General features: G+C 45.6%; 1 protein-coding gene across 9 annotated transcripts in view; it reads right to left on the bottom strand.

Annotated features, from left to right (window-relative positions):
- The window catches only part of MTUS2 (microtubule associated scaffold protein 2), a 566,317-nt gene that overhangs the window by 367,815 nt on the left and 178,655 nt on the right, over nt 1-19,847 (bottom strand). For all 9 annotated transcript variants that reach the window (XM_042990845.1, XM_042990774.1, XM_042990765.1 and 6 more), the window contains one exon: nt 390-2,840. In XM_042990845.1, the coding sequence (XP_042846779.1) occupies nt 390-2,597 (2,208 nt within the window). In that variant the 5' untranslated portion in view covers nt 2,598-2,840. The remainder of the gene's footprint in view (nt 1-389; nt 2,841-19,847) is intronic.

Genomic DNA, 19,847 nt, shown 5'->3' with positions numbered 1-19,847 from the left:
GAAGCCAGGCCAATTTGAACGATACATTTATTTTGGATTTTTGCCCCATTGATCTGGCTTATAAAACACGCATGCTCATTTATTTAAACAGGGAAGCCAATTTAAATGCATACTTACCTAACCTCACATATATTACGCAGAGTGGGAACTTAAATAAGCCTCCTTAGATGTTAGCTACGTCTCATCATATCATCAAATTCTTCTAGTCAAAAATGCCCATTTGTCTACACACTCCTCTAGATAAAGACCTCCATTTCTGTACAAATATACCCATCAAAATCTGCGATTTGCTAAGAGAGGATATTCTATTCTGACAATTCACACTGGAAATCCATAATAAACTTTGTGATGTTCAACTTACAGATCGGGTCGCGGTGACAGTCTCTTACCTCCTGCAAAAACTTCTCACTCATCTGACTGAAATGGTGTCCTGGGGGCTTGATCCCAGACACCATCAACCCAGAACTGAAGACCCGTGGCTTCTGCAAGTCCGGCTTGAATTTCTCGTACAGGTCACCACCTGCTGCCTTCTCCTCTTTGGGAAGAGGCATGGGACACGTGGGCGGAGCGTAAGGAAGCCCCACTGGCACCAGCGAAGTGTCCACCTGGCCGAGGGCCTGAGGACTCCTCCTGATGTAGGTGATGATCTTGGGCCTCACGTGCTTGGGCTTGGGCAGAACGATGGGCTTGGGTTCTGTCCTTTCTTCCGCTTTTCCAACCTGGTGGTTCTCCATTCCATCCTGTGAGGGAGGGGTGTCTTCAGAAGGTGGGAGGACAGGCTCGGGGACCCCGCTGGGGCAGGTGCTCTTGTCAGGCACTTTTGGGGGGGGGTTCGACAACCGCGCGCTATCGGTGGGGGGGACGGCAGCCGAGGGGGGCCTCGCATCCGCACCCGACGCGCCCGAGTCCTGAAAGCTGCTGCTACTAGCTGGTGTAGGCTGGTGGGTCACATTCGCGGTCGTCTCTGGATGGAGGGGTGCCGGGACGCTGCGAAGGGCGCCCGCTCCCCCCGGGGCGCTTTCAGTCTCAGCTGCACTTTCCAGAAGGTTCCTATTTCCTGCAACAGCTGCCGTGACCTCTTTGCCGGCCCCTCCTTCGGAGCTGTTGCTTTGAGGGTCAAAGGGCTCGGGGACCCCGGCGTTGCTCTCTCCAACAGAAGGATCCGAAGTACAAGCCACAGCACTGTCCACGTGCCCGCCGTCCAGCGCTCTCGCCTCACTGACCTCTGAGGGCCTCCTGTCAGGTGGATCATAAAGGATAAGAGGTACCTGGCCATCTCCCGACAAGACGGCACTGGATGCCATTTCGCCGGGCTTCCTGGCTGCACCTGCCGAAACTTTACCTGCGGGCTGCTTATCAGCGGCTGCCAAGGAAGCAAGGCCCTGGGTGAGCGTGGGCTGGAGAGCACCCTCCTCAGGTAGGCTGCCCGCTCTCTTGTCCTGCTCGCCCCTGCCTCTTCCCGCCCCGACGTGCTGGAGACCGTTAGGTGACAGGCTAGGTGTGCCACCGGGGGCAGTTTCCTGCTGTGCTTTCCCACCAGGCCCCTTCCATTCCAGGGACAACACAGCCCCTTCCTTCGAGCATCCCACACACTCCGCCGGGGTTGACTTCAATTCCTGCACGGCCTTGGGGTGGACGACCCTCGGCTCCGGCTGGGGCTCTCCCTTTCCCTGACCTAATTGTGCTTCTGGCTTACTCGGGATTCCCTTCGGGGCTGAAGCCGAATGGGGACCGGGCTCTGCGGGGGCAGAACGTGATGTGCTCTCGTCGCTAACTCTCGGTGCACGTCCCATCTGGGTCTCTGAGGGGGTGGTCTCCTTGGCTGCTGAGGTAGATGGTTTAGGATGACGCACACTCTTTCCCTCTGAGGTACAGTCAGCCGGAAGAAAGGCCGCCCCTAGAGAGGGGGCCGTGGACATCGTCTGCGGCCCGTCCCTGCCACCGGGCTCAGGACGCGGGGCCTCGGGGGAGTCCAGCGGTCTGGGCTGCGGACTCTGCCCGCTGAGGCTCCCACCGTGCTCCCTCGGGGGCACATCCACGACAACAGCAGCGCCTCCAGCCCTTTCCAGAGAATGCCTTCTCAATTCCTCGTTGTCAAGGGTCTTTGCCAACTTATCCTTAGGAGCCTGCCGGGGCGGGTCAGCGTCCCTTTTGGCCGAAACCTCTGGACCGGCCTCAGCCATGACATGCCTCCAACTTGACAGACTTGCTCCCTGAATACTCCAAGGGGTCTGGAGGGTATCTGTGCCTCTCTCCGTTGTGTGCTTTTCGTCCGGTCCTCCGTGAACGGTGGAAGAAAATTTAAAATCTTTCAGGCCGGTGGGGCCAGCCTGCAGTCCCTTCCCAAAGCCCTGAAGTTGGTGGAATTCCTTACAGAAGCGGGTACTGTTCTCTGGCTCCCTTGAATTTGCGTTTCTAATTTCATCTGTCGGGTCACCTGTCCCAGACCCATCATGAGAGGAACGGACCTCCAACATGATCTGATTGGCATTTGTATCTCCCAGACTTAGGATACTCTCATTATTATTTTTCACTCCATTTCTGTTGTCCCGCAACGGAGCGTAACACGATTTCTTTGGAGCCACCGGGACGCTCATTTTCAGCCCTTCAGTGGGGGCGGCTGGCCATGCAGTCCTACTTAATGGAAAGGTGCTTCCTCCGAGCTGCTATTTGTTTCGTGGGAAATTCTCAAGCTGCTTGCTGCCTCCCGACAATGTCACGTTGCAATACTACCTGAACCATTTTCGGAGCGGTTTTAAAACCAAGCATCGTCTTGACATATGGCAGGATGACTTATCTGTTAGGTTCCTGCTGAATGAGGGCCAATTAGTCCGTGAGACCTAGAGAGAAGTAAAAATAAAACCATGTTATTGGCATCGACAAACAGAGAGTCTCGGGAGAAAAAGGCATGGAGAATACAGCTTTATTCATCACGTTCATATTATTAATTCATTCACTCAGCCCATAAATTTCTCAAAAGCCTTTCTGATAGGTGCCTGCTGGCCAAATCGGGGGAAATTAAAACATGAAAATTATTAATGTTAGAGAGGGATTGTGAAATACGTTAAATCTTAAATTCAAATTTTAAAAATCCACAGGTTCATACGGATGACGATTTAAAGGCTGGAAGAGAAGGGAAAGCTTGTCTTCACCGAATAATACCCAGACATATAAGAAAAATCATACAGTTAGAAAAATCGCCATTTTGGAATTACACAAGGCAATTCATTATCTTGGGTGTGGGACCCCAACGGTTGCCAACAATATCAGGTGAAAGATTACTGGGGACCAGGATATTCATTCACAGAATCTAAAGGTACCAGTCTCCAGATTACTCTATTTCTTACAAAAGGAAACCTTTATCTTACAATGGAGATATCTGGTGGACACCACCTTAACCAAGTGATCGCGTTTAACGCCAATAATGGAAACTGACACCACGTGTTCCTGCTGTTAGGCAGTCCTCAGTGCCTTGTCACTTAGATCGTATTCTTGCTATACATGTTCAACCTGAAGTTAACCACGAGGAAATAATCAGGCACATTTAAATTGGCGGACAGTTGACAAAATAACTGGCCTAAACCTGCCCCCCAAATGCCAACGGATATCTACATACAATGCATGAACCTTGGCCAGATCTCGGATTCTAAAAAAATAGTTAGCGAGTGATGTTATTTGGGCAATTAGACATTTAAAATGGGTTGTATATTGGGTCAAGGTATTTTGTCAATGTTAACTTTCCTAGGTGTATAACAGTATGGTGACTATATCTGAGACAGTCTTTCTTCTTGAAAGATCCAAGCTTTTAAACATGATGTGCTTTTTGACATGACACGTGGTAACTTACTCTCCATTGGTTCAGCAAAGTGTGTGTGTGTGTGTGTGTGTGTGTGTGTGTGTGTGTGTGTGAGAGAGAGAGAGAGAGAGAGAGAGAGAGTCTGAAAAAGAGAGAGAAAACAGAACTGTGCCAAATGATAATAATTTGAAAATCTAGGCGATCCACTCGACAACACCTGTAACTGTTCTATAGGTTTGAAAATTTCCAAAATAAGAAGTTGGAGGAAATTCTACCCCAGCCTTCAGGGCCTGCGTGATCCAGTCCCTATGCACCTTTCCAGCCTCATCCCCACCACTCATCCGCTTACTCTCCAGGCTGCAGGCACACTGTCCTCATCCTCCACATTACCGTGCACCTCCTTCCTGCTTCGGGGCCTTGGCACAAAGTCTACCATCTACACAGAACATGGGTTCTTCTCCCAGCATTACCTAACTCCTTTGTAATCTTCAGTTTGCAGCATAAATACCTCTTCCCCCGGGAAGCCTTCCTCACCCACTAAAATAGATTAGGTCCTTCTATGATGACCTTTCACAACATCCTGTACTTTTACTTAAAAAAAAAAAAAAAAAAAAAAAACTCTTCAAATGTGCCAGACACTGAAGAAAATATTGTTCAATACCTAGCATATGCATTAGGCACTTAACATGTATTTGTAACACGAATGAGTAAATGAATGAATGATGAAGACCTTCTCCATGATGCTATTTCTGCCCTCAAAGAGCTTAAAATCTAATACAGTGTTTCAATTTCTATTAGGGAGATTCACAGATCATCAGGAAACCACTCATTTCAAGGTTAACATTGGTTTATCCACTGCTGGGAGTGCATTTTATTAGGCATGCGGGGGGGTGGCAGCGTTTCAAAGGAACAAGGTTCTGCTCCATCCCCAATCCCCCCGTGGGGATTCAAAGTTAACAGCCTTCTACACCTTCCTCCTCGTCCATACAAGTACACATGTACACGTTTTCCTGAGAAGCCGTTGTTACGTTTCTGCTGAAGTAGGTTACAAGGCAACCCCCCCGTCTCCCTTCGTTACTCTTTACTCTGTAATTTCATCTGTTCAAAAGATTACGTGCACATGCATACGTACAGATATATTCGTGTATATATACACACATACATACATTTGGATGGATGCTACACAGCCGGATGACAGGATGAACACCTGAGAACAACCACCAATAACACGCGGCCACTTCCTCGTTCCTGTCCAGCCCAGCCCCCTCCCCTCCCAACTTTAAAACAAAATTTTTTTAATTATTTATTTTTTGAGAGAGAGAGAGAGAGAGGACGAGCAGGGGAGAGGCAGAGAGAGAGGGAGACACAGAATCCGCAGCAGGCTCTAGGCTCCGAGCTGTCAGCACAGAGCCCGATGCGGGGCTCAAACCCAAGAGCTATGAGATCGTGACCTGAGCTGAAGTTGGCCGCTTAACTGACTGAGCCACCCAGGCGCCCCATCCCCTCCTAACTTTTCACTTGGCTACCTGCCACTGGCATCCCGAAAACCTCAGGTGATAAAACTCTCTTTGTTTCTTTCGCATCTATTATAGTCGCACGTATTTTTTACACAAATGAGATCATTTCCTAGAAGCTGGGGTTTCTGTGTGTTTTATTTGTCCCTTCTCCCTCGCCCCAAGACACATTAACACCCTGGTCTAGGTCTTGCCATTCCTTCCAACTTATCCTGCCCAAATACACACACCCGTACGTGTGTGGGCACTCTCGTTCCCTGGCATTCCGCCCTTCTGTTCTTCCCATCGGTGCTCACTGTCTTCCTCTCCCCACCCCACCCTCCCCTGCCTCCATCCCTATCTCCCACGTTCCTCTTCTCCCTCTTTGCCTCCTTCCAGGCCTGTCTTCAGTAAGCCACTGATGCTCCGGGTCCAGCTTCACCCCAAGAGAGCCCTCAGGCTTCATCAAGATGCTCACACTCTGATCCCTGACACAGAGGGGATTCTCAGTGAATCCATCTTTATTTCTTTATTCAAGTTAAAACACGTTTTCCTTGAAGACACACATATCCTCTGGGCACAGATACAAAAAGCATGTAGACAAATCAGTAAGACAGCAGTTTAAAAGAACACTGTGCTCTCTGGGTCAGAAAGCAGGCGTCCCAGAAAGCCAAGGAGAGCAAGAAATCCCACAAATATGGGCCGTCCACAGAAAGTGAGTGCCTCTAATTCTCTGTGGACAGAATTATAAGCATGAAGCCAAGAGCCCTCTGGTTTGAATTGTCAAGGCCGGGAGAAAGAAAGAAAGGAATTATTTTCACCAATGACGGACAAATCCAGAGGGTCATACACAGCAATCCACATGTGATCGTTAGAGACTGACAAACAGGTAGGTGTCAAATCAGTGTCTTGCTAGAAAAGAGCTGTATTTTAATTTTTAAAGAATTACATAATAAATATCTTTTTCTTTCTCAGTAAGCAATAAAGGTCACTCACTGGTAAGGGAATGGAAAGCTAGGACTTTCTACGGGCCAAGTATTGTTCTTAGCACGAATTCATATTCATAAAATTTAACTTAACTTCTAAATTATAACTCATTTTGTTTAATCTTTAACTTTAGTTCAAGTTAAGCTATTTAGTATTTGTGATGGCCTCCAGAGACAGATCTTAACATCCCCTTGCTTTTTCTCTGCTCCCCGAGTAAGGAAATGAAAGCACAGGGAGGGCACCATTCCCAAGGTCACACAGCCAAGAACTGGCAGAGCAGAAACAGATAGGAAAGTATAATCTGTGCAGAAAGTGGAAGCTTTACAAGGAAAAGCTGCCTTCCGGTGAAGTGGTATAGATCCCAAAGAAAGAATAAAAGGAAAAGATACTATCATCAGACCAAGAATAGAGAAGCAAAACCAGAATCCAGAAAAAGGAGAGAAAGCTCACATAACAAGAGGAAAGCATTTAAGAACCTTCTTCAGGGGCGCCTGGGTGGCTCGGTCGGTTAAGCGTTTGCCTCTTGATTTTGGCTCAGGTCACGATGTCATGGTTCTTGAGATGGAGCCAGCTTGGGATTTTCTCTCTCCCTCTCTCTCTCTCTGCCCCTTCCTCGTGCTCCCTCCCTCTCAAAACAAACAAACAAACAAACAAACAATTTCAAAAGAAGAAGAAAAACAACCCTTCAGTTCTAGAAGGCAAAATGTCGTACAGGAGGTAATGTTTCCTCTTTCCCTTCTTGCCAAGACTCGACATCTCCCCCCTAGAGCTGCATCACATGGCCACAAGTCAATCACAGGGTCAATATGAGCAAAAGTTTTTGTTTTTGTCTTTTTCTGGATCTGGACTTCAATCCAAGGCATCCAACTAAGATAAACATGTTTTCCCCAATATGAAACGTGATCATACAAATTCAGACTCCTAATACAGGATTGTACGATTACACAAGAAACAAAAATATGTCGACCAACCGTGCTAACCGCTCCCACGTGAGGTCCATTTTCCCAGAGTGAGGCATGCAATTTTCATGTACTTCACATGTTACTACAGAAAGTTATGAATGATGACCTGAGAGGTCAGTGAGATTTTATCTAGGAAAAAAAATCCATTAATTAACTCCTGGGTCCAAAAGGAATTTAATGATTTTATAGGTTCCTAGTCTCTCTGATGCTTAGTGGTCTTCCAAGGGATCACCCCTGGTGCTAAGGTGAAAACACCCGTGTTAGGAGATCCACCAGCTTTCTTGGCAGCCTATCAGCCCTCCAGGCAAGGCCACTGTCAAACTAGCCCAGAGTGGAGATCTGCCTCTTTAGAGCAATACAAGGCAATCCTTCTTCCACCAGGAACAACACTTCAGGTCTCTCCGAAGAGCTATTATGCCCCCTTTCTCATCCAAACCTATTCTCTTTGTGAAAGAACTCAGATTCTCCCAATTGTTGGCGCAGGTTTAAGAAACTCCCACCATCTAAGCCCATACCCCAGGCAGCCTATAGTCCCTCCTGAACAGCATACAACTGCACACAATACTCTAGCTCTGGGTGCATCATCCAGGGTCCTGTGAAAGCAAGACTTGCATTCACTTAGTTATACCTCTAACCACACGATCTAAAAGAGTGGCCTCTCCATGGATACATGAATAACCCTGTTGATTCCACAGCATCAAATAAAATGCCAAAGTCCTATATGAGTCACTCCTAAACGACAGGGACTCAATCCTAGAAATCTGTAACTGGCTTGTAGCATCCACGGGTAGGACCATAAAAGTGTACCTGTGGAGCTTCATCTTGTTGGTCCACTGTTGTCCATTGTTCAATTGTCCCTTGTCCATTGAAGTCCATTGTTCTATGCTGTTTAAAACTTTTTGGGCCCATCCTTAATTTTTCATCCAAAATCTTTGCAATCCATTCTATTTCCATACCGTCTTCGCAGAGGTAAGTGTGCCTTCCTTATTATCATTTCGCTGTTTTGTCAGTGAAACAGGGTAGGAGGCAAAGCAGCAGGTTCTCATCTGCTGATCAACACTCCATGGGCACATTCACGTAGGCACCCCTCCACCCTCTGGGCCCTGCAGCTACTGCACATGTCCCCACGTGGTCCATGAGAACATTGTAAGAGGAGAAACTTCTGTTGGATGTATTGCTGAAATAATTATAATACTGCCTCTCTTCCAACAGAGGATGAGAGAAAATCAAAGTAAAGAAAGAAAATGAAACTGTCTCCCTTGGTCTGGTCTACACACTCCCCAAAATTCTCCTAAGGACCACTGTTTATTTTTCTCAGTATTCATAATTTATCCATCACCAACGCTTTTTAAAATTCAACATGGGCTCAGCATCAGGTTCACTAGCATGTAGTTTGAGGACCACATCATCTCCTTGCCAACAGACAAAATGTTTTTGCCCGTCTTTATCAATGAGGCACCGCTTCAGCTCTCCCCAACTCACCGTCTCTGATGATGGGACCTTCTCATCTAGAACTCCTTCAGTTGAATGCATACACATTTCTGAATCTGTAAGTGGACTGATAACATCTACATGCTCAAATACAATCTCTTCATTCATCTTGCACATCAATTTCTCAGTACCGTGTTAGTTCTGTCCAGTACGGCATGAAAGGCATTCTCAGATAAAGAGAAACCCCCAGCCGATCAACCATCTCTGTGCCACCTACTACTATGACAATCGTGAACTAACCTGGCTGAATGACAGGTGAAAGCCAAATGTCTCAGCCTGACATTCACGGTCTGATGAATGCTGAGCCCACATGTGCTTCCAGACTTCTCAATCCCCCTCACTCTTCTGTTTAAAATTGCCCCTGCTACCCAACAGCTTCACCTTCTGAACTCAAAGGCCACCTCCTCCATGAAGACTTTGCTAAATTTTCTCCCCTCTTCCCTCCCAAAAAGATGGAGAAGGGGCTGGATATTGTCTCTCTATGCCTTGAATCCCCAGATGTTTCCTTTTAGCACTATTAAACTATGCCTTTTGTTTTTTATTTTTTAAGTTTATTTATTTTGAGAGAGAGGGAGTGAGCATTAGCAGGTGAGGGGCAGAGAGAGACAGGGAGAGAGAGAAACCAAGCAGGCCCTGCACTGTCAGAGTAGAGCCCGACACGGGGCTCGATCTCACGAACCACGAGATCATGACCTGAGCTGAAATCAAGAGTCAGACACTTAACCAACTGAGCCACCCAGGAGCCCCATGCTTTTTAAATTATAGTTATGTATATCCTACCTTATTATAGCTAAGTGTACCTTTTGATTACAGTCATCTATGTCTTATATTTATTATACACACATTATACATGTGTGTCTTCTTTCTTTTTTTTTTCTGGCTATATTTACTTATTTAATTTTTTTTTAAGTTACATCCAAATTAGTTAGCATACAGTGCAACAATGATTTCAGGAGTAGACTCTTTAATGCCCCCTACGCATTTAGCCCATCCCCGCTCCCACAACTCCTCTTTATTAAACTATAAGCTCACTAGGTTGGAGTCTAACAGCTCAGACACTTCTGTTTCCCATGCAGGGTCTGGGACAGGACTTTACATGCAGTAGGCACTTGTGATGAAGCAATCTCCTTTCACCTTGAGCTCAAAATGGCCAATGTTTACATCACTTTCAGTGCAGCACAGGCTCTACTTTTTTTCTTTTTAGTCTTTTAACACGGACACTCTAAAGCCACCCTTCCCAGCTGATTAGGCAGCCTCACTCCAGGAGGGTTGTACCAGAATATTCAACAGAGATGATGTAAGAAAAAAAAAGTACATTCTGATCATCATGATTTGATTTATACTTGCTATAATATTTAATTAAAAAATAAATGAAGTTTGGGGGGACTTTTATGTTATTAAAAAGAGCACTGGATTTTAAAAGATTGAAAAACAATATTCCACAGCCTTCCTTAGCTGCCAGGTCTGCTGTGGAATGCTTTGCCAGTATGTGACCTTTCATATAAATGCTCAAGCACCGTGCCTTTGAATATAAATGCAATTCTACCCAACTTAATAAAATGTGTCTGCCGAAGAAGTTCCAGCTGCAACTCCTACCATGCGATAAATTATCCTTTGCAACTTTAGCATACAGACAAGTGTGTAAGATAGGAGCCCGAAATATAATCTATAATAATATTGCAAATATTGTAAATATAAGAGTAATGCAAAAAAGTCAACATCCCAAACTTCACATTTTAGTTGACATTTTTACGGACCATATATTTGGGGTCTATCATGTTCCACCACATTTAATAAGATAATTTTATATGAAGTTACTTGCAAATATTTATGTAAAAGTCACTGTATCCATCCGCTTTAGGAAGTTCCACGGTAATCATTCCTCCGTATTTTCTGCAGCAGAATAGCCACGTTCTTGGCCTCTTTTCTAACGCTATGTTTATTTGCAACAGGTACAAGCACAGGTATCCTAAAACTTGAGGCACTGCAGACCCAATGAATGTTTCAAGTCGTTTCACTACAGTATGGTTACGAGTGGTATTGCTGGGTGAGGAACGGTAAATATTGGGGATGCTGTAGCTATCTGTGGTGCTGAATTCTGTGAAAGCTGCAAAATCGTGTAGAAATATAACAGCTCTCTGGAGCCTGCTTTACTCTCCTTATCGATGTACATGACATGAGTTGTACATCACATTTTATTCCAATATAGAAACAGGACAGTGCTCAGAAGGAATATACACATATATATGTTTTAGGTAGCAGAGGCTATTTTGGTTTTATTTTACTCTGGTAAAAAGAGTGAAGAACAATATATACATAAATGGAATGCTGCTATGTGCCCCTTCACAGAGCCAAGAAAAGCGGCAAGTTGACTCTTCACAGGTTACACCTATGAAAAACATTAAGTTGATGTCTAAAGTGTCTCCAGTAAAAATGCTGCATGTTTCTCTGCAATGAGCTTCATTTGCATCTGTCAACAAAAAGCACTTCCCTTTAAAAAATGCATCCCTCCCTTCCAGGGCAGAATTTCACCCGGAAAATATAGGGTGTTCATTTCATGCATATTATGCTGAATAATTACTTTTTTAGTGTTTATTTACTTTTGAAAGAGAGAGAGAAAGAGCACGAGCAGGGGAAGGGCAAAGAGAGAGAAGGAGACACAGAATCCGAAGCAGGCTCCAGGCTCTGAGCTGTCAGCACAGAGCCTGGCGTGGGGCTTGAACTCACAAACTGTGAGATCATGACCTGAGCCAAAGTTGGATGCTTAACTGATTGAGCCACCAGGCACCCCACTTTCTTTTGTTTTTGTCTCGAATGATTTTTTTTCCAAAATGGAAATACTGACATAGCCAATTATTTAAAAAATGGATCTTGAATATAAAAAAAAGGTAAATATACCAAAGTCCCTTACTCTCCCCCCAAGAACAGAGTTGAGTATCCCAGATTTTTTTTTTTTACACTTAGAGAATGAGTTCCATAACTCCAATTTTTCACTTTGCATGTCACGGGCACCTCCTCACATAAATACATGTGATAAATAGCCTATCATTTTTTTAAATGGTCATTTTTTACCATAATTTACCCATCTATTCTCCTACTGTTTAGATTTTAAGTTGTTCTGATTTTGCCTTTTCAAATAATTTTTCACAGAAAACTGCTGAATGCTTATCTTTACTGAACCTCTTATTTCCTTAGTATCTATTCCTAAAGGCAGAACCACTATGTAAACAGGTGGACGTGTTTGCACGTTCATACGCAACTCTGGGCTCTGTGGGAGGCTTGGTTTTGTTTACAGGTGCACGTCCTGTGCTTAGACTATATGCCGGGGCCTGGCACATAAAGGATGCCCATTCGTTACACGAATACGTATTGCTCTCAAGAAAAAAGTCTCCGGCTTCATTCTATCTCCCTATTTCTTGCGCTATCTCCTCGCTCTTGAAACTTTGTAACTAGAACGACCAGATCATTTACCATTCAAATAGGGACACTTTTAAGTTCCTGCTAAGTTTCTCAGGATCCACAGATGAGCGCAAACATAGGGTATCTGTCTTTCTCTGCCTGACTTACTTCATTCAGCATAACACTTAACAGAAGACCATGGGGGAGGGGAAGGGGGAAAAAAAGTTACAGAGAGGGAGGGAGGCAAACCGTCAGAGACTCTTGAGTACTGAAAACAAACTGAGGGTTGTTGGGGGGTGGGGAGAGGGGAAAGTGGGTGATGGGCATGGAGGAGGGCACCTGTTGGGATGAGCACTGGGTGTTGTATGGAAACCAACTGGACAATAAATTATATTTAATCAGAAAAAAACAAATAGGGACATTTTTTTCTTGCTTAGGAATTTTTTCCAATTTTTTAAATCAGAGTCTAAGTATCCGGCAAAATTCACTCTTTCCTCTGTGCAGTTCTGCAAATTTGGCAAACGTATGCTGTCCTATGACCACCACCAGCACAGTCAAACAAAACGAACACTTCCATGAACTCCAAAAATTGCCCCAAGCCGTTTTGTAGATCAACCATTCCCTGATCCCTAGTCCCTGCCAACCAATAATCCGGCCTCTGTTCCTAGGTTTTGCCTTTTCCAGAATGTCAATTAAATGTAACTACACAGTGTGAAGCCTTTGTATCCAGCTTCTTTCGGCACCGTGCATCCGAGATTCATCACGGTGTTGTGTCTATCCGTAGTTGTTCCCTTTTATGGCTAAATAAGGCTCTGTGCTATGAACCACAGTTTATGTAGCTGTCTTCCAGTTGAGGGACACTGAGTTACTTCCAGGTTTGGGCAACTATAAAGAAAGATACTAGAACATTCACGTACCAGTGTTTGCATGAAACTGGGCCACTCTGGGGAGTTCCAAAACGCTAAACCAGACAGAATGCCATGACACCAAGCATGAACTGTACATATGGTCACTCTGCTTAGAACACACTTCTCACCACCCAAGGTTATCTGATCCTTGTACCCATTTATTATCTGCCTTTCCGCATCCCATATAAGCTCTGGGAGGGCAGGCACCTCCTCCTCTGTTCGCCACTCTATTCTAGAGCCTAGAACAGTAGCTGGCCTGTGGTAGGAACTCAAAAGCATTTTTTAACTGAACACAGTTCGCTCAACCCTAGGAATTTGTTTTCAACACCTAAATGACACTTTCTCTTACCAGGTGCTGTTTTCAGTGTTTTGTTGCACTTAATCCATAACAATCCCAGGACTAGATATTATCGCTGTGTTTTACACAGCGAGGCAGAGAGAAGTGAAATAACTTCTGAGCGTAAGTGCAAGGGCTGGACTCTGAACCCCCATGCGGGCTCTTAAGCCACCAGGCCAAGCTTCAGTGGAATCGTCAGCTTTTAAACTTGATAGGGTGTAAAAAGCCTTATTATTTTGTTACTTTGCCTCTAGTCAAGTTACATTTCATACGCTGTTTGGCCATCTGCATTTCTTCTCTCACACTGTGTGCCTCTGAAGCGAAAATATTTTTAACAGTAGACATGGGAGACAAGCTATTTCCAGAATGCAGGTGATATCGAGAGAGAATGAGATAATCGTGTTTAAGGACCTGTTCCAGAGAATGAGGGCCAGACAGGAGACCTCTTGGCCACGCAATGCCCCTCGCAATGCCCATCCCAGCTCTCCCAAGGCTCCCCTTTTTGGATTATTGGTTCTGTCATCTACTTCACCACCAAAGCCGAAACTAAGAGCTTCCTTGGCCCTTTTAAGTCACGCCCCACCCACCGGTGAGGGCTATCGGATGGGCTTCCCAAGGGCATCACCAGCCCGCCCGCTTTTCTCCCTCTCTGCCTCCACATCATCTCCCACATAAGCCACGTATAAGTCTCCTCCCAGATCTCCTGGCTTCCAATCTTGCTTCTCTAATGAGCCATTTCCCCTTCACAAGGCGTCTAGAGTGGTATCTTGGCATGTTAACGGTCACTTCATGGCCACAGACCCTCCCATGGCCTCCTTGCTGGGACCTGTGTGGCCCTGCGAAATCTCCCCTCACCCCCTCCTCCCCTAGCAGCCTGCCCACTGACTCTGCATTGTTCTTCACTGCTTGCACACTCCATGCCTGGCTCTTCACACGGATGGACCCATCTTACCTATCAGGGGTCATCTTGAACGTGCCCTCCCCAGACAGACTTTCCTTGAGGTGCATCGTCTTTCCCTGGCCACAGTCTGTGCTTCTTCCCCAGCCTTCTTCCATTATTCTCTATGTTTATTTTTGTTCATTGTCTTCCTCTTCCAATAGGACATGAGCTCTGTGAGGCTAAGCAAGGGTCGCATCCGCCCTGCTCACCATCGATCCCCGGTGAGCGGAACGGTGTCCAACAACTTCAGGCACTCACTAGATATTGTTGAATTAATACAGTAGCACACGGAATCTCTCCTAACTTACTTGGCTCTCTGGGTAACGCCTTGCTGAGCATATATCCGTCACAGAATATCACTGAGTATTTGAGATGGAAAGGAACCGAGACATGAATTATGTCAAGCCTCTCGTTTTACACGAGGAGGATGAAGCCCAGGGAGACTCGGGCCGAGTCCACCAGCTGAGACCTGTCACAGCCACACAGGGGCCGGGTGCCATGCCAAGACTAGCACCTGGCCCCTTCCGCAGACCGCGGACTCCCCCAGACAGCCTCCATGTTAGGAAGATGAGAGAAAAAAAGGTTACGTGGAGACAGGACTCAAAGGGCTCTGAGACAGACCCAACTGAGCATCAACTGATACAAAACACAGTACAGGAACAATTAAAAGATGAGTAAAAGAAAAGTCTGGGGGCGCCTGGGTGGCTCAGTCGGTTGAGTGTCTGACTTCGGCTCAGGTCATGATCTCACGGTCCATGAGTTCGAGCCCCGCGTCGGGCTCTGTGCTGACAGCTCAGAGCCTGGAGCCCGCTTCAGATTCTGTGTCTCCCTCTCTCTCTGCCCCTCCGCTGCTCATGGTCTGTCTCTGTCTCAAAAATAAATAAAAACATTAAAAAATTTAAGGGGCGCCTGAGTGGCCCAGTCGGTTGAGCATCCGACTTCGGCTCAGGTCGTGATCTCACGGTTCATGGGTTCGAGCCCCACATCAGGCTCTGTGCTGACGGCTCAGAGCCCGGAGCCTGCTTCCGATTCTGCGTCTCCCTCTCTCTCTGCCCCTCCCCCGTTCATGCTCTGTCTGTCCCTGTCTCAAAAATAAATAATCATTAAAAAAAATTTTTTTTTACAAGAAAAGTCTGAATCCTTAGGGAAACTGCAATCTCCTGAGGGGAAGGGGATATAACGTGCAGACAGCTAGTAACTGTGGTAACAATAGCAAGGCAGGGTGTGATAAAACATGCAGTTAAGGAGAAATTCTAAGTACCAGGTAATGACAAGAAGGAAGCAGAAATTACATCAGAGGGGCTGGGGCAAATTAGATCTTTGCCCCTTCTTGCAACGCATGAATTTGTGCCCCTGCGTTGTGGGTAGGGGTGCGTCTGTCTGTGCGTCCGTGTTTGTGGGTAGGGGTGCGTCTGTCTGTGTGTCCGTGTTGGTAGATAGTTTTACAAAGGCCACCCCGTGTACCAGACATACATACACCAGACTTACTGTGGCATTCAAGGCCTGGGTATTGGATTTGTAGGTGATGCTGGGGCCACACGTCTCCCTTTCCTCCCCCAGTGACCCACTTCCTCGCTGTCTCTTTACCTGTATTTCCCCCAGTGGCGAAGAGGTAAGAAAAAAAGCCTCTGTGAAACTCAAATCTGCCAAACGCTGCTTGCTCCAAAAAAAGGATTTCGTGATGAAAGGGGACAAAATAATAGCTGAAATGAGGCATGGGGACTATCTATGGATTGCACATCTGCTTACCAGAAAAACTGGGAGTTATCTGATCTGGTGAAGGAAGAAAATGCCTGGCATTTTCAAAAGGCAGCAAGAACAACTGAATTTGTCAAGAGCTGGTGATAAATCCTCTGCCATTCTTTGAGACCACTGAGAAAGGCTGATACGTTAAAGACTAATATTCCACCTACAAAATACCAGCTAAGATCCAAAGTCTTCCAACAACATTTCTCTGTGCTTGTATTTATTAATAAGAGACTAAAGAGAGAGAGAGACAAGGACTTCAAATCTCGATGAAATCAAACACTTTTCGATCTATGAAAAAGAAAATATATGTAGGCATTTCACGTGGCCTCCCAGGGGCTGAGTCAGACAAGGTTTCTGTTATGGTCTTGTTGGAGGAGAAGGCAGCGGTGTCTTAAAAGTGGAGTTCAAGTGTATGTTTGCAAGGCAGGCACTTTCTCCTTCTCCAGTGGCTATCTGGCCTTTTAACTCACACCTGGTTGCTTCACTCCCTACGCTACCTGCCCGGCACCTAAAGGCAACTGAGGCCCCACTCCCAGAGCACTCTTCTTATCTACCTGCCCAGGTATTGAGATAACACTGATATTCATTAAGTATTTCCTGCTTTGTTTCTAACCACAAATGCCTTATGGGAGTATTCTCCACAAACCCACTCCCTCCTTTCTTTCCTACCACTGGTCTTAGGGCCCAAACCATTTCTATAATGTGGATAAATGGGTCAAACAGTTCTAGGGGAATCCTTAAATCCACCCGAGTAGGTGGGCCAGGAGGCCGATTCCTGGGGAGGGTACGGGGGTGACTTCATGGAAGCAGAGAGGGCCGTACAGACACGTCCGCAAACTCCTCTGCTAGGTCCCACTCGACCCAGCTTCTCCCAGTGGGTTCATTTCAACGCGGTAGGCACGCTTGATCTATACATCCCTGACTCTCTGCTGTGTGTTAGGCCCCGAGAATGGACATCAGCACTCACAACAGGGATGGCACATGACCTTCATTTATCTGCAGGACCGCAGGCTGTAAACCTCGGGATTCTCTGCTACCTGAAGGGAAGCAGCAACTCTTTGTAACGTCATCAGGGATAAAGCGAGAATCACCTCCAGCTCACACGCCTGTACCGGGTCACTCAAAACGGGGATCTTTCAGCTCATTCTCTTTCGGGAAGGTGCGTTTCTTTTTTTCTCTCATCACAAGCAGACAACCTGTCTTCTGTCAAACGAACGAGACAGCTCGCACGATGAAGATAAACATTTAACACCACGATGCAGCCCAAGCAGAGGCAGTTTGCAAACAACCAGAAAGTAGTAAAATCTACTGCATGGTGACTGCAGAAACCAGCGACTCAACGAAAAGGTACAAAGCTCATGTCCCAGAGACCGGAAGTCTCTGTATTGTCATTAATTATACCATGTAATGAGCTAGGCATTTTGGAACACCATGCTTGGAATGTCTTTATCTTTAAGGAACAGATAAAGAAATGACGATAAACAGAAAAGGAAAGAACACAGCACTTGGTTTGGAACCAATTTGCCCTAGAAATGTGCAAGAGAAACAGATGATCTATGCAGGGGAGAATGAGTCGTGTTTCTATACAATTGAGATAAAGGAATAATATCGCTTTAGTTAACTTGTAGGAGGCCTCACTTCACCAGAGCTTGAATAGTTAAAAAAAAAAAAATCTTATATTCCCCCCAAAATTCAAGATGGATTCCTTAAAGAGTAACATGTCGGTATGTATTTGAATAGCACCCAGCCTATAATCCCAGGGTGGAAAACTGGCTTGCCAGCTTTTCCGGGATAGGGCACAGGCTGCGTGCATCTTGCTTATCAAAACAGACACATTTCATAAGCAACAGAAATCAGACATTCCCAGAAAGCACAGACTTGAGTGAGCAGGGCTTTTAATGGGCATGCTTTAAAGATCTAAACTCACAGTTTAGAACTTCACGGTTAAATAACACGAGATACCCCCGAATCTATTTTAATCAAAGACTCTCAAAGAAAGGCTGTGAGTCTCATGCTCATTTTTCAAATAAAACTGCCAAGAAGTTGGTTATTGATCCACAATCACATCCTCTCACATGTATGATCTGTGTAGCATGGGGGAACAAGAAAAAGAGCAATGCGTTCATTTCCCCTCCCTGACGTATGGTCCTGACCGCTTCCAATAAGTCTCCTGACACCGTGTCCCTGGGTACTTCTCCTCTGACCTGGGCAGCTCTCCTGCAGGAGCAAGCCGGACTGCCCTCCATCCAATTTCTGGGACTCGCACATTTACGCACGGACTACCCTCCTCCCAACCAGGGAAATTTGTTCCAGCTTTACTCGTAAGGGCCCTTCCCAATTAAAGTGTGAAGACAGCTCTGAGGGGGAGGAGAAAACCAGAAATCTGTTTGACGTTGCTCTTCACAGGAGCACTCTCTGACCTCAATAGGAGTCGTGCAGCAGCGAGCAAATCACAAGAAAACCTCTCCCCAGCAGCTTCCCGACCACACAGACAGGCTGGGCACAGGACTCCTGAGAGCGTGCCCAACCCCAAGGAAAGGAAGTTAGAGTAGCGTTAGCCCAAGGAGGCCGAGGGCTAAAGCCTGAGAATGTGTCAGGAAGGAGGGAGGGACAGAGGTACCCCCGAATGACAGGTCCTCTGATTAATGAGAAAAGAACAAAGTAATAGTGGAAAATTAATACAAATTCTCTATTTTCTGCTCTCAACACGCCAGCTGCAGCAAAGGAACACAACACATAACGCATGGCTCCAGATTCCGATCTCATTCCCAAATGTGAATGAGCAGTTAAGAACTACCAAATAGATAAGAAAGCTTATGATAAAAAAAGACAAGGCATTAAAAAATGCCAAAAATGGGGCTCCTGGGTTGCTCAGTCGGTTAAGCGTCCGACTTCGGCTCAGGTCATGATCTCAGGTCCATGAGTTCGAGCCCCGCGTCAGGCTCTGGGCTGACGGCTCGGAGCCTGGAGCCTGTTTCAGATTCTGTGTCTCCCTCTCTCTCTGCCCCTCCCCTGTTCATGCTCTGTCTCTCTCTGCCTCAAAAATAAATAATCATTAAAAAAAATTTTTAATAAAAGAATGACGAAAATGGAAGAACACCTTTTAGAAATTTGTTTTGATTTACATAAATAAAATACACTTGTTGGCACGCACTTATGAGTTTTGACAGGTGCACAGAGTAACCACCAACACAAGCAAAGTACACAACACGCGCATCACCTCAAAAGCCTCTCGTGTCACTCCCTTGGATTCAGCCCCTCCCCCACCAACACTGGTCTCTTCTCCATCCCTGCAGTTTTGTTTTTTCCAAAATCTTACACAAATGTAGCTGTAAAGCATGCAGCCTTTGAAGTCTTGCTTCTTTTACTTTTCATACAGATGAGTGTAGATAACAGCATCATTACTACATTATTTTATTCATGTGATTTGTTGTGATTATGTTAATATTGTTAATATTCAGACAGAATGCATGTTGCATTCTAGATCTATCCGTATTATTACATATATCAGTAGTTTGCTCCTTTTTATTCGCAAGTGGTAGTCCACTGTATGGCTGTACCACAATTTGTTTATCCATTCAGTGGGTGGAAAACAGAAGAAAACATCTCAAAATTCTAATTAATTCCCTCAGAGATAGGAGGGTCCATAAAACAAGAAAGGGACAGTCAGAAAATACATAAGAGCTCAGAGAAATTAAAAATATGATCATTAAAATGTAAAAATCGATAGAAGGCTTTAAAGATAAAATCTAAGGAAACCATCAAAACCCTAGAGGAGAAAACAA

The sequence above is a fragment of the Panthera tigris genome, chromosome A1 (assembly GCF_018350195.1).
Source record: "Panthera tigris isolate Pti1 chromosome A1, P.tigris_Pti1_mat1.1, whole genome shotgun sequence".
Taxonomy (NCBI): domain Eukaryota; kingdom Metazoa; phylum Chordata; class Mammalia; order Carnivora; family Felidae; genus Panthera; species Panthera tigris.
The sequence above is the reverse complement of the archived record's forward strand: the minus strand, read 5'-3'. Positions and strand labels throughout refer to the sequence as shown.